The sequence below is a fragment of the Chenopodium quinoa genome, unplaced genomic scaffold (assembly GCF_001683475.1).
Source record: "Chenopodium quinoa cultivar QQ74 unplaced genomic scaffold, ASM168347v1, whole genome shotgun sequence".
Classification (NCBI taxonomy): Eukaryota; Viridiplantae; Streptophyta; class Magnoliopsida; order Caryophyllales; family Amaranthaceae; genus Chenopodium; species Chenopodium quinoa.
Window position 1 is genome coordinate 1,902,476 of NW_018742483.1, and position 12,466 is coordinate 1,914,941.

Genomic DNA, 12,466 nt, shown 5'->3' on the forward strand with positions numbered 1-12,466 from the left:
AGAGAAGACAATCTGTCATGCATGCATTAAAAGATTGCAATTTAGCCCGAGCAATTTGGAGTAAGTGCAATTATTTTATGGTTTTGTCTCACTCTCTTTGCAGTATGGGTGACTGGTGGGAGCACTGTTTTGGTAATTTTAGAGAGGATATAGTGAGTTTAATTACCACGTGTTGGGCTATGTGGAGCGCAAGGAACAAATGGATGATTGAGGGTGAAAATGCGAATGTTGAGAAAATTGTTGCCCATGCCTTGAAGATTAATATGAAAGGGCATGAGGTGGGAAAGTTGAATAACATGGGGAATGGAGGGGTGGAAAGAGTGTCTTTATAGGCGGGTCTCCTTCGGCATCTATTGTGGTTTAAAATTATTATTGATGTTGGTGTTTTGGGGGAGGTGGGGACGGGGTTGGGTGTAGTCTACAGGAATAGTGAAGGGGTGGTGCTTTCGGGAGCTACGGTGTAGTGGAGTGAAAAATGAGATACTAAGATTGCAAAGGTGAAAGCGGTATTTTGGGGCATGAAGATTGCGAGACACAAGGGTATGAGCTGTATTGGGATCAAGAGTGATAATCCGGTGGTGACTGAGGCAATGAGGAAGCGTTTGTATGACTCCAGTTCCTTTCATCTGATTATAAAGGATATTCTATTTTTTTTTTCTTCTAATTTTACTAGTGATTCATGGTCTTTTGTAAAGCGAGGCCAGGGTAATAATGTAACGTACTAATTGACTTACTTTCAACTATGGGAGTTTGGCCAATGAGTGTGGAGTGATGTAATCCATCCTCGTATTTTGGAATTTTCTTCGCTTGATCTAGATGGTTTTTTTATTAAAAAAAAAAGTATTAAAGTTTTCACTTCCAAAGTTATTCACTAATAAATTTTTGTTTTACTCATATCACTAACCAACTCATACAATTAACTATCTCATACAATTTTACACTTACTCTGCAACTCCATTTATAATAAAATATAGGTGACCTTTAGCTGATGTTAAAACCGCAAAGGTGAGACTACCTATACAATTGCATAGTTCACACTTCACATGACACAATTAGATGTTTATAACAATCTCCACGTGTCACATAAGCTCCCTTCACTACGCCATGTCACCCATGCAGCTACTCATAACGCCACGTCACCCATGCAACTACTCATAACGCCATGTGGCTCTCCCTTCCATTTGTCTTCATTATATGTCATTCCTTATAATAATAATAATAAAAAAAAAAAAAAAATTCACCATAAGATTTGAACTCACAACCTTTAATCATCAATACTATATATTAAAGTAATCACCAGAACTATTACAAAAATACATGTGTCGCGTCCATATTAAAAAATTTCCCGCCAAAAACCTTTTATTTTTTATTTTATTTTTTTCTTTTAAAATATAAGAAAATTGATAAAAAAAAATATACAACCTAAATAATACGGAGTAGAACAATAACAAATTTAAATAAAATAAAATAAAATATTAAATGTATACAAAATCTATAAACAAATACAAATTTATAGTAATATGAAAATATAATTTTTTTCTTATGAATCTCCGAGCATTGCTCGGGCAAAAAACTAGTTCTACAACTAGTGTCTTACCATCGAGCTATGTGATATTTTATGTAATCATTTGAATACAAAACATTAATATGTAGCAAATGACAATATGAACAACAAATTTAATTACGAGAAAAATAAATCATAAATTACAACATATATTAATGACCAGTTCCATGTAAAAATCAGGGGCATCGCCCGGGTCCACAAACTAGTTTAAGACATAATAACTTGTAATTGGCTTATGTTACCATACATTCTTTCGTTTGTTGTAAACTCAGTTTAATTAATGTAATTTCATTCATTTTCAAATTTTTTAAAAAAAAAAATCCAAAAATATAGTATTTGAGAAATGGAAGTGTAAAAATAAACTTTTTAGAACATATTTACTCTAAACCCTTAAAAGGTCTACCCTTCGATTTTACTATCTCCGTTACATATTACTCCGTATGTGTAACGATTAACCATTTTTCCTCTTTACTTTATATCAAATCGTTGCAAATAATATATATAACGGAAGTAGCATAAACTATGAAGACTCAACCATTTATTTATTCAACAGATCTAACCCATTAATAACTATGGCGGGTCATGGGTCAAGGCTTTTGATAGGGGTCCAAGGCGTCCAATCCATTGAATTGCTTTATTGAAGCGCATTCAACGTTCTCCATTGAAGCGCAGTTGGCGTTCTCCGTTGAATCCAGTTCTTGTATCCCCCATTGAAGCAGTTTCTGAGGTAAGTTGTTAGTATTTGTTTTTTTTTTTTTGAAACCTTGTTTGTATTTGCCATCATCATATCAAATTCCCCTAAAATTATGAATCAATTATCCCTAATATTATGAGATATTTGACTCAAATTAGGATTCAACTATGAAATTGCCTGAGTATTGAATGTTGTAGCAATTGTTGTTCAGTATTAGTTGCCACCATCTCCACTAAACCGGTCACTTGTCTATAACAACTATACCTATACAGGCAGATACTAAGTTACTAACAACAAACAATTAATCAACTGGATTTTTACTAACATTTGTTGTAGTTCTTCCAAGTCTGAAATGAGCATTTATTTTGAAACTGGCAAATCTAGAGGATTTGGGGTTTCAACTTGGAGACCAACGATGTGTCTAATGCTGCCATTGAAGGAATGAACGGTAGTCTTGCAGTGTTGGGGGTGTTGGTTGTGAAGGTGTTTAAAATGTAGAAATGATATATGAAAATGGACATTCTGTTTATTTTTTGTTATTTTGGAGGGGGGTTTACTTTCAAGAAATTGGATACTCCGAAATAATTTGTTCAATTCCTTTGTATCTAAATCTGAGTTGCATGACCTAAATGTCATAATTGTGTAGGTTGGGTTTGTCGATGGTGTTCGTGTGAAGCATGTGCAGCATATTGTCAACTAGACTGTTGAATATATGCATATCTTCATTCTGTAAATTACAAAGATTGGACAAAGCAGAAGCAGTTATAATTGATGGTATAAGGCTAGGGGTTCTCCCAAACGTAGTGACTTACAACGCCCTTGTTGACGCCTACTGCCGGTTTGTTGGCATTGAAGCAGCTTATGCTGTTGTTCGCAGGATGCAAGTTGCAGGTATTACGCCTAACGTAATTACTTACAATTCATTGCTAGCAGGTGCCAGTAGGCAATGCCAGCTATCACTTTCCCTTGATATATTTGAGGAAATGCTGAATTTGGGTATTTCACCAGATTTATGGAGTTATAATACATTGATGCATTGCTTCTTTAAATTAGGAAAACCAGATGAAGCGTATAGAGTTTTCCAGGATATTATTCTTAATAATCTCAGTCCTGATAGAACTAGTTTCAACACGTTGCTCAATGGCCTATGCAGGAATGGGTATACTGATAATGCCCTAATGTTGTATAGGAACCTAAAGCGCCATGGCTGCGAACTTGAGCTGATAACTTATAATATTCTTATTGATGGGCTATGCAAAGCGGGTAGATTAAAGGCAGCTAGGTGGATTCTCAAAGAGCTTGAAAATTCAGGTTACATACCTAATGCTATTACTTATACAACAGTTTTGAAATGTTGCTTTAAGTCCAGAAAATTTGAAGAAGGCTTAGAAATTTTTTGGGAAATGAAGAGTAAAGGTTTTACATATGATGCCTTTGCATATTGCACAGTTGCAGGAGCTTTTGCTAAGAGAGGCATGCTAAAAGAGGCAAATGATTGCATGGAAGCAATGTTGAAAAGTGGGATTTCACCTGACAATGTGTGCTATAACACTTTAATGAATCTTTACTGTAAAGAGGGGAAGTTTGAGGCTGCTTATAAATTGTTGGATACGATGGAGGACGAAGGCTTTGAATGTGACAACTATACTCATGCCATTTTAATCGATGGATTGTGCAAGGCAGGGAATGTTGAGGAGGCTCAGAGACATATGAAATTAATTAGTTCAACGGGGTCTATTACAAATCTGCCGGCCTTCAATAGTTTGCTTGATGGGGTTTATAAAGCTGGCCATGCCGAGTTTGCAATGAAACTTTTCAAGTTGTCGAAGATGAAGGATGAATTTACTTATTCCTCCATGGTGCACAATCTTTGCAAGGAAAGGAAATTCAGGAGTGCATCCAAACTCTTATTGTCTTGTCTAAAGAATGGGATGAACATACTTAAGTCTGCAGAGAGGGCAGTTATTAGAGGTTTTCGTGGTTCAGGATTCAGGAGAGGTGCGAGGGAACTCCAATCAAAGATCAGAATGGTGAAATTCCTACGTTAGTTTTGCAGGGCATTCTCTTGGTGGAAAACCTCACTTTAAAGTGTTATGCCCATGGCTGCCTCATTTTTTGTGTAGAATATGAGACCGTTGACCATGAAATGCTTAGTGAGTCCTGGTTAAAGCAGATTGCTACCCCTTTCTTGTGACATGGCCCATGAAATACTTAGAGAGTCCTGGTTTAAGTAGATTGCTACCCCTTTCTTGTGACATGGCCCATGGAACGTTCCCTTGGTCATGTACAACGCTTTTATGTAGATCAGAAAGAACAAACGTGTTTGCTGCTGCCTATTGCTGCTTACTTGGGAATAAATTACAATCTCACAGGTAAATTGACAAGACAACTATGGATGGATCAGCTCACGAGCGAAGTATGATTATGTTCTTGCCTTTTTGGTCATGAATTTTGCTTGTGCACTCCTGAACTCCCTTGATTAAAGTGCTTTATTGAGGCAGCTGTAACATCCTGTAATCCAAGCATTTTGGATGGAAAACTGAAACCTAATACATCGCGCTGATTGACATGGCTGTGAGGCCTGTGACTGCTGCCATTAAATTGTTTGGATTTGATATTTGCAGGTAAATTTGATGATCTGGTTTATTTTATGCGTTTATGGCTGAAAAAAAGTGTATACTCTTGGGAAATTTTGGTATTTGAGGTAAACATTTGTAGCTGAGCTGATGATTTATCCAATTTTTGCTTGTGATTTTTCAGGTTATTGTCAAATTATTTCAGACAATTAGAACTAAAGACAATGATGAAATTGAAACTTGTGACTGGTATGTCTTTTACAAAATTACCACGAAAAATGCAGCATTTGGATGAGTTGGCTTCCCAAAGTGAAATTCATGTAAAGCTCTTTGAAGGATAGAGGACTAATGGGATACTAACATCTGAATGAGCAACAAATTTTAGCTGTATTCAGGTTTAGCAATGTAGCATACTATACATATATCAGATATATATGAGTATAAATTGTTGTAACATGTAAATACAATGTGTACTTTAATTTGAAATACTTGTCGCACTTAATCTTTGGTTCAAACTTCAACATTTCATTGCAAAACCCGATACTTCACCTGCGTTCATAGCAGTGAAGTTCTGCTAGGATCAGGCATTCAATTGTTTTGTTGTGGCAAAGATGTTCATGGCTGAAGAGTTGAAGGTAACCATGACATTAAACTTGTATAAATTCATAGGTACAAATATACTGCATTATATACATGATTTCAGGCTTTCAACCACGAATAATTTCATGAGCCAGATGAATAAAGAATATACTGAAACAGCCTACTTGATTTTTAAAAATCACTACCTAATACCAATTTTGTGGCAACAGGCTGGGGAATGCCGTGTTGGCGGTTGTGCTTAGCAAGGTCCATATCCGTGCCCCATGTCTAGCGTTGATACACCTGTAATACTCTTCTCTCAGGCTCTCCTGGATCAATCACTCACACAGTCACAAACTATACAATCATAGTACCAAAAAAAATGAAGTAATTGAATCTTTTAGACCTCTGCTCGATAAAATATTAAACGAAAGGTAATTTTTGTCATAATATTCTGCTAGGCCGAATTGCCCATGGCAGGACAAACGCTAGCACCACGGCTACTAGTAAGAATCTAGACAAGGATGTGCTGCATCGGTGGTCCGTCGGGTATGAACCACGGCTCATTGCAATTTCTGTCGTAATGATGCCAATATCTGTACCGTAGGCTCGGAATCCTGTATCATCTATCCCTGCTATATTCTTTGCTGGTAAACCACATATCTCACAAGTCCTATAATAAAATAAATATAACTTAGAATTTAGAAATGCTTAAACCAATACCAAATGTTAATTTATACAAACGTTCAAATATTATTTTCTAAATCTTGATCGTAATGAATTGAAACAACAATCTTAATTATATGATGGTTAAAGATTGATACAACTCGATCTCAAATTTTCAATAACATCAAGTTTGATAGACTGAAAAATGTGCTCCATATATGGCTGTGAAGGAGCCAGGAACAGACTATAATATTCAAGTAGTTAAAAGTTTAAAGATGCTAAAATTTAATACGAAGTATTATCTTTTTTCCTTTGAAGTTATGTTGGACTATCATGAAAATTTTAAAAGATTTATGTTAATTTTCCAACGCATAGAATACAATGACAATGCCAGTATACCACTTTACAAAGTTATTCATTCAAGATTTCCAGGGTATTGATTTTAACAATTTTTTTTTTTTTTTGCCCGGGTTATTATATAAATTACGGTAATTGTACATGGTATTTAGTTTATTTATGATTCAAACCTTGTATTTTAATAATTGTGCCTGACATTCATGATTCAATTTCATTTTTATAGATTTTTGTTTATTATGCTGTAATATACGGAGTACAATTTTGCTTGCTTTTACAAAATCATATTAAGACAAGGTTTAGTGGTTAAATTTTTACTCCGTATTACTTAACCTTGAGATTAAAAGTTCAAATCTTATATAAATCATATTTTTATTTTTTAAATGACTCATGGAAGAGTGTCATGTAGACTTGATTCGTAATGTCTTTTAATATATATATAATACGGAGTATAATATAAATGTTTTTATTGATGAATTGAAAATGCATCATCAATTAAAATTATAAGTAAAAAATGATAATGGATTTAACTTCCTTAAAAACAAAATGAAGAATTTGAAACTAAACAAACATTCTAGTTTTCTTTACTTCATAAAAGAACATGTTAGAAGTAAAACTAGTTTTAACTTAATATACGACGTTTATAGTATACAATAACTTTATACATACTACCTCCGTTGCATATTATTAAACTTGCAATGATTAGACATTTTTCCTCTCTATTTTATGTCAAATCGTTGCAAATAATATGTAACGGAGACAGTATAAAGAGAAGTAAGTGCATTATGTGTTTGACAGTTTTTTTTTTTTTTTTTTTTTAACACAATCACCGTTAAAATGGAATGAACTTTTAAACACGAAAGAACTAACTTATCCGCATTGAATTATCAAATTGCACTACTAACCCGATAATTCAATTCATACATAAGGTAAGAAAATCCAGCAAGCGGACTAGGTGCATAATTGTTCATATACAAAGTGATATAAGAAAATTATTATCCAATTTCTTCATTTAATAAAAAATAAAAAATACAAATTAAAAAACAGAAAAAAATAAAGAAATGACTGAGGGTAAAATTGGAAACCTGTTTCCCTTCTGCTGAAACCAAAGAAGAGCACAATGGTAATGTGAGATACCAAGTTCACCTCTACAAGCACAACCAAGGCATACCAGATTAACATCCCCTGCACCTGCAGGTAGATGATCAGTGCTCAATAATTGACATATTCTGCATACTTTCTCATCATTTTTATTTTCTTTTTCTTTTTCTTTTTCTTCCTCATTTCTTACATCTATTACACACACATGATCCTCTGAACCCATCTCATCAACCTTATGTTGCAACCCTTCTTTGTTGATAGACTTCTGATCATTTAGATCACTCGAAATCGATATCGAAGATTGCATTATTATTGTCTCTGAAGAGGTTTCTTGTTGTACTACCTCTAATGGGGATGGTCTAATTTGGTTTTGTAGATTTGATGATGAAGAAGTTTTGATAATTTTGGTTAGATATTTTTTGTGTAATATCCTAGGAAGTTTTGTTTTTGGTCTTAAAATTGGATATGAAAGAAAAGAAACAGCTGCTTGGATTTGATTTTATCTTGAATGCAGTGAATAGTGCAAAGTTTTTTTTGGTAAAGAAACAACACTTGTTATTAATTGCCTTTTAGAGGAGGTTAAATTGGATATTTAGGAAGATCAAATTGGTTTAGTAGGACTTGGTTTTTTGGGGGTGCTACCTCTTTGTACTCTTGAAAAAGCAAAGGACAAAGGAAGGATTACATACCATTATCAGAAAAATAAATAATATTAAATTACCGCATTTCATCCATATTTGTACTTAGTATTTAAAAACTCTAATTAATGTAGACATATGTCTCCATCCTATTACACTTCTCTAACCCAAATGCTACATGTCTTTTTACATTATTAATTTTTTTATTACACTAGTTTTCTTTAATCTATATCTATATATATACTTTTATATATTAAAAAGCGTTCCTAAAAATATCATTGATGAAGACCAACTTATTACCATCCAAGCTATAAGCTAATGTTGTTTTATCTATGCACATAAATATATAAATACATAATAGAAATAAAAGCAAAATTATTCAAAACTATTTATTATTGTTATTGTAATATTATAATTTTCGTCAATAAAAAAAATTCTTTCAAGCTCTTTAATAATAATAATGATAAAAATACTCAAAGTAACACCCGCAGCAACGCACGGGCCAAACACTAGTTCTTTTATTAAATTTATACTTTATCTTGCATGCATGTTTTATTTTCATCTTCCCCCTATTCAATTCAACCTTTTCTTTTTCTCTTTAATTTTAACCTTCCACCTTTTTAATTAATCCTCATTTTCAATTAAAGCTCTAAAATTTAATTAATTTAATCATGTTTCCGACTACACATTATAACCATAATGACTTATTGATATTTACTCATCATTTATCTTCCTATGCAGTTTTCTATGAATATCCGTGCATTGCACGGGACATAAGGCTAGTTAAATATAATAGCAATTACCAAAGAAGGAAGTTCGCTACATTCACAATTCTCTCTTCCAAAAAGTTCTTTACTTTTCAAAATTAGTTTTTTTTTTATTATTATTATTTTTTCTCAAACAATACTTCCAATCCTCTCTTTACTAATTACTCAACACTCTCATTAGATATTTAATTTTGCCTCAACTCATATCTTTTTCAAAAACTTTTGTATACATCCGGTTTACACTAATATTAGTGTACATCGAGTAGTATAACGATAACTTTTAGCTAATTTTAGGGTAACTTTTTGTCTTTTTTGGGTAACTTTATACATAATACAATTTTTATATAAATCAACAACAAGAAAAGTTTTATAAAGATAATTTAATTACATTAAATCACTAATAATTGATTTTTAGTCATTTAAAATGTGATTATTTACTAATAAAGTGTAGATAATTTTTATTTGAATTGAGTTACTTTAACGCATATTGGGGTAACTTTTATTCATTTTAGGGACACCTTTTAATCACTTTAGGTTATCTTTATAATAGATGTACAATAATTACTGTACACCCGATTTTTTTTAAAAGTTTGTGTATCCTTTTTCCCCAAACCCTTTTCAAGTAAATATTCCTAAACCTTAGAAAAAACCTTATTAGAGACTTAATTTTGAAGTGATACATCTATTAGAATGGTTGGAGTACCTTTTTTTTTAACACAAATTATACCAATGGGAAATAATGCTGATTTGGTAATTGTGTACAAGAAAAAAGTAATACAGTAATAAGAAAGATGATTTTCAATTAACAATGATTTTGCTAAAATATGTTTAAATTTCCCAAAATAACCCCAGGCCATATCTTGAACGGACAACATAAGATAAAGCAGCTAAATGATGATGTTGGAACTAATGTTGTACTTGAGATTTCAGTAATCGTTATTCTTTGAATAAAAAGAAAGTTAATGATCAAGAATAATTTAATTAATCAAGCAAAGCAAAAAGGTTACCAAACCAAAGTTTTGGCACAAATCCTTTGAGTCAATGGTCCGTAAAGAATATGAGAAATGGTCCTGTCCAAAAAAAAAAAAAAAGAAATGGGCCGAATTGGCTTATTTCTTGAGGTAAAGAAATTTTTTGTCATTTTGCTCTATTAGTTTTTTTTTGTTAGTTAAATAAAATTAATCAATCAATCAATCTATACTTACTTCAATAACTAATACTAAAGTAGTAACTGTTGATGTCATCTTTTTTAAAGTTGTACACGTGGCACTATTTTATGAAAAGATTTTCCGCTTAAATTTTTTTTTTTGAAACAAAATGCTAATTAATTTTAAACTAATAATAGCTATTATTTAGGTAATTAATTTAAAATAAGTACCTATTACTTTGGTGATTATGTTGATATTAGGTTGTTGGAGTCTTTATAGGAGGTGTTAGCATAGTTGAGGTCAATTCAATTGAAGTTGTGAACATTTTGAACTCAAAAAAATATTTACAAATATCCAAAAAAAAAAAAAAATTACTGATAAACTCATGCATCGCACGGGTGCTAACCTAGTCTATATGTACTAAAATAACAACCGCTGATATCATCATTGCGTACATGTCACTATTTTATTTAATGTTTTCCTTCCCAAACGCAAGGATGATGTCATGTTTTTTTTTCCTTTTTAAGCTACTCTATTTAACGTAGCTTTGAAATGTTTCCTCCTTTTGGGAGGAATTTTTCTCTCTCGAAAGAAAGAGATTCTAACCTCCTTCGAAAGACAAGAGTTTTTCGACCTTCTTCGAAAGACAAGGTTTATCTTCTCTTTTGAGGGGAGAAATTTCTTAGTTTTGAATCCATGATATTAGATTTAATGGATTGTCGTGAAATTATTTCGTTGGTGAAAAAGTTATCAAGTTTTTGAATGCAGACAGTTGAATCAGAAAAAAAAAAAATCCTCACAGCTACAAAGGATCGTTAGATTGTCTCTCCAACAAGGCTGTATTTTCCAGCGATATAAGCGGGAGATGTTACACAGTGCAAGATCTACTCGACGATCGTAGTTTTTATGAAGGAAAATTTTATTTGATTCAATATCTTATGTATTTGTTAGCGTCGAATCTATGTTGTAGATGTCGTATGACTTTTAATTAACGAAATATTTTTGCTATTAAAAAAAAAGTTTTGAAAATATATTCCATTTGAATTTTTAAATTTTAAATTTTGGGTTTTCTACACATGTTATGCTATTTATTTGTTTACGAGCTGTTAACAGTAGTTAATAATATAATTAAAATGAAATTTATTAATTAAATATAAAAATTATGCACTTTTGGGAAATGTATATTCATATTTAATTAGAAATTAGTTTGGGAAAATGAGGAATTTATTTTCTTTCAGTACGTGTTAAAAGTCTATAATTCAATTCTTATTTTAAAACCGTGCATCGCACGGGGTTAATCTAGTCTATAAATAAACTAAAGAAACAACCGCTGACATCATATATTATCCACGTGGCAGCTTTATAAGAAAAATTTTCCCGCCTAAATAAAAATCTGATGTCATTATATTTTCTTTGGTTTCAAAATTCAAATTTGATTCCTCCTCTCAATTTATCTATATTCAGTAAATTATTTATTTTTCTTCTATCACTAACTATTGGTATCTAATACGTCTTTCCCTTATGCTTCATCGAACAAAATACTTTGATGTATATATATATTTTTTCCTTTATGTATTACAAGTTTAAAATCATTTTTTATTTGCTTAATTAAAATCGTATAATAAAAATCTAACTTTTATATATATGTTTAAAATGTCAAATTCAGTTTGTTCTTCTTCAAAATTAATTTTATAAAATAAGCATTTACAACTAATGGTTATGTCTCAATAATTTTTCTGATACATAAGAATACATAAATCCTAGGGTCCCTTATGACCTAAATAATACCGATATCGAGATTGGGTCTACTACCCGGACAACCGCCTCCACGGGCACTCATCATTCGGCCGTGGAGGTTACTTCTTCCTTCGAGGAGCGCCAAAGAACTCAAGGCGTTTCTACTGAGGTGGGAACGTTCGGGCGAACTCCGGAACTAATGTTCCCCCAGTATGCCAACTCGGTCATGGATGAGGCCGAGTTGCTACCTCGTGAAGGACCTCCTTCCTCTTCTCGGGCGGACGCTGATCCGTCCGTCCCAACTCCTTCTCAACTCTATCTCCGATATAGCAGGTCGGACAGACCAAGGACAGGGATTTCGATTAATGAACCGTCCGACCTGCCTCCTCGCAGTGCCCCTCCTACAGGAAGTCAGGCGGCCACTGCCAAAGACAAGGGCAAAATCCCATTAATTTCTAGGGGCGGCCATAGCTCTAAGGGTCGCAGCTTGACAGAGGCGGCCGATCTGGATAGAGTGCTGTCCTCTGAGTTTGGGAATGCTCCTCACCAAGAGGAAGAGGAAGAGGTTGAGAAGGCGGCCGAGGGTGAGACGACCGAGGGTGAGGCGGCGGCCGGGGAGCACGTCGCCAATATTGACAACTT

At 33.0% G+C, this 12,466-nt stretch overlaps 2 protein-coding genes across 3 annotated transcripts; one reads left to right on the forward strand and one right to left on the reverse strand.

Moving 5' to 3' along the window:
* The first annotated feature begins 1,725 nt into the window (after positions 1 to 1,725).
* LOC110719124 (putative pentatricopeptide repeat-containing protein At4g17915) lies at positions 1,726 to 5,336 on the forward strand. Of its 2 annotated transcripts, XM_021898028.1 has the most exons (4): positions 1,729 to 2,291; positions 2,905 to 3,569; positions 3,708 to 4,882; positions 5,019 to 5,336. In XM_021898028.1, the coding sequence occupies exons 2-3, from the start codon at positions 2,936 to 2,938 to the stop codon at positions 4,304 to 4,306; spliced, it is 1,233 nt and encodes a 410-aa protein (XP_021753720.1). In that variant the 5' UTR covers positions 1,729 to 2,291; positions 2,905 to 2,935; the 3' UTR covers positions 4,307 to 4,882; positions 5,019 to 5,336. The 2 variants fall into 2 exon arrangements, with proteins under 2 accessions (XP_021753719.1, XP_021753720.1); XM_021898027.1 differs by having other exon boundaries at positions 1,726 to 2,291; positions 2,905 to 4,882.
* Positions 5,337 to 5,456: 120 nt separating this feature from the next.
* On the reverse strand, positions 5,457 to 8,171 carry LOC110719125. Its single transcript, XM_021898029.1, has 2 exons — positions 7,519 to 8,171; positions 5,457 to 6,086 (listed from the first exon to the last, which is right to left on the reverse strand). Exons 1-2 carry the CDS (start codon positions 7,839 to 7,841, stop codon positions 5,858 to 5,860), a joined length of 552 nt encoding a protein of 183 aa, XP_021753721.1. The 5' UTR covers positions 7,842 to 8,171; the 3' UTR covers positions 5,457 to 5,857.
* Between the last annotated feature and the right edge of the window lie 4,295 nt (positions 8,172 to 12,466).

What these genes read in the sequence shown, in the direction of transcription:
- LOC110719124 (XM_021898027.1), top strand. Translation starts at nt 2,936, where the DNA reads ATGTGCAGCATATTGTCAACTAGACTGTTGAATATATGCATATCTTCA.
- LOC110719125 (XM_021898029.1), bottom strand. Translation starts at nt 7,841, where the DNA reads ATGCAATCTTCGATATCGATTTCGAGTGATCTAAATGATCAGAAGTCT. An exon ending in TTTCAGCAGAAGGGAAACAG is followed by an intron (nt 6,087 to 7,518) that starts GTTTCCAATTTT and finishes ATTTTATTATAG; the next exon opens with GACTTGTGAGATATGTGGTT.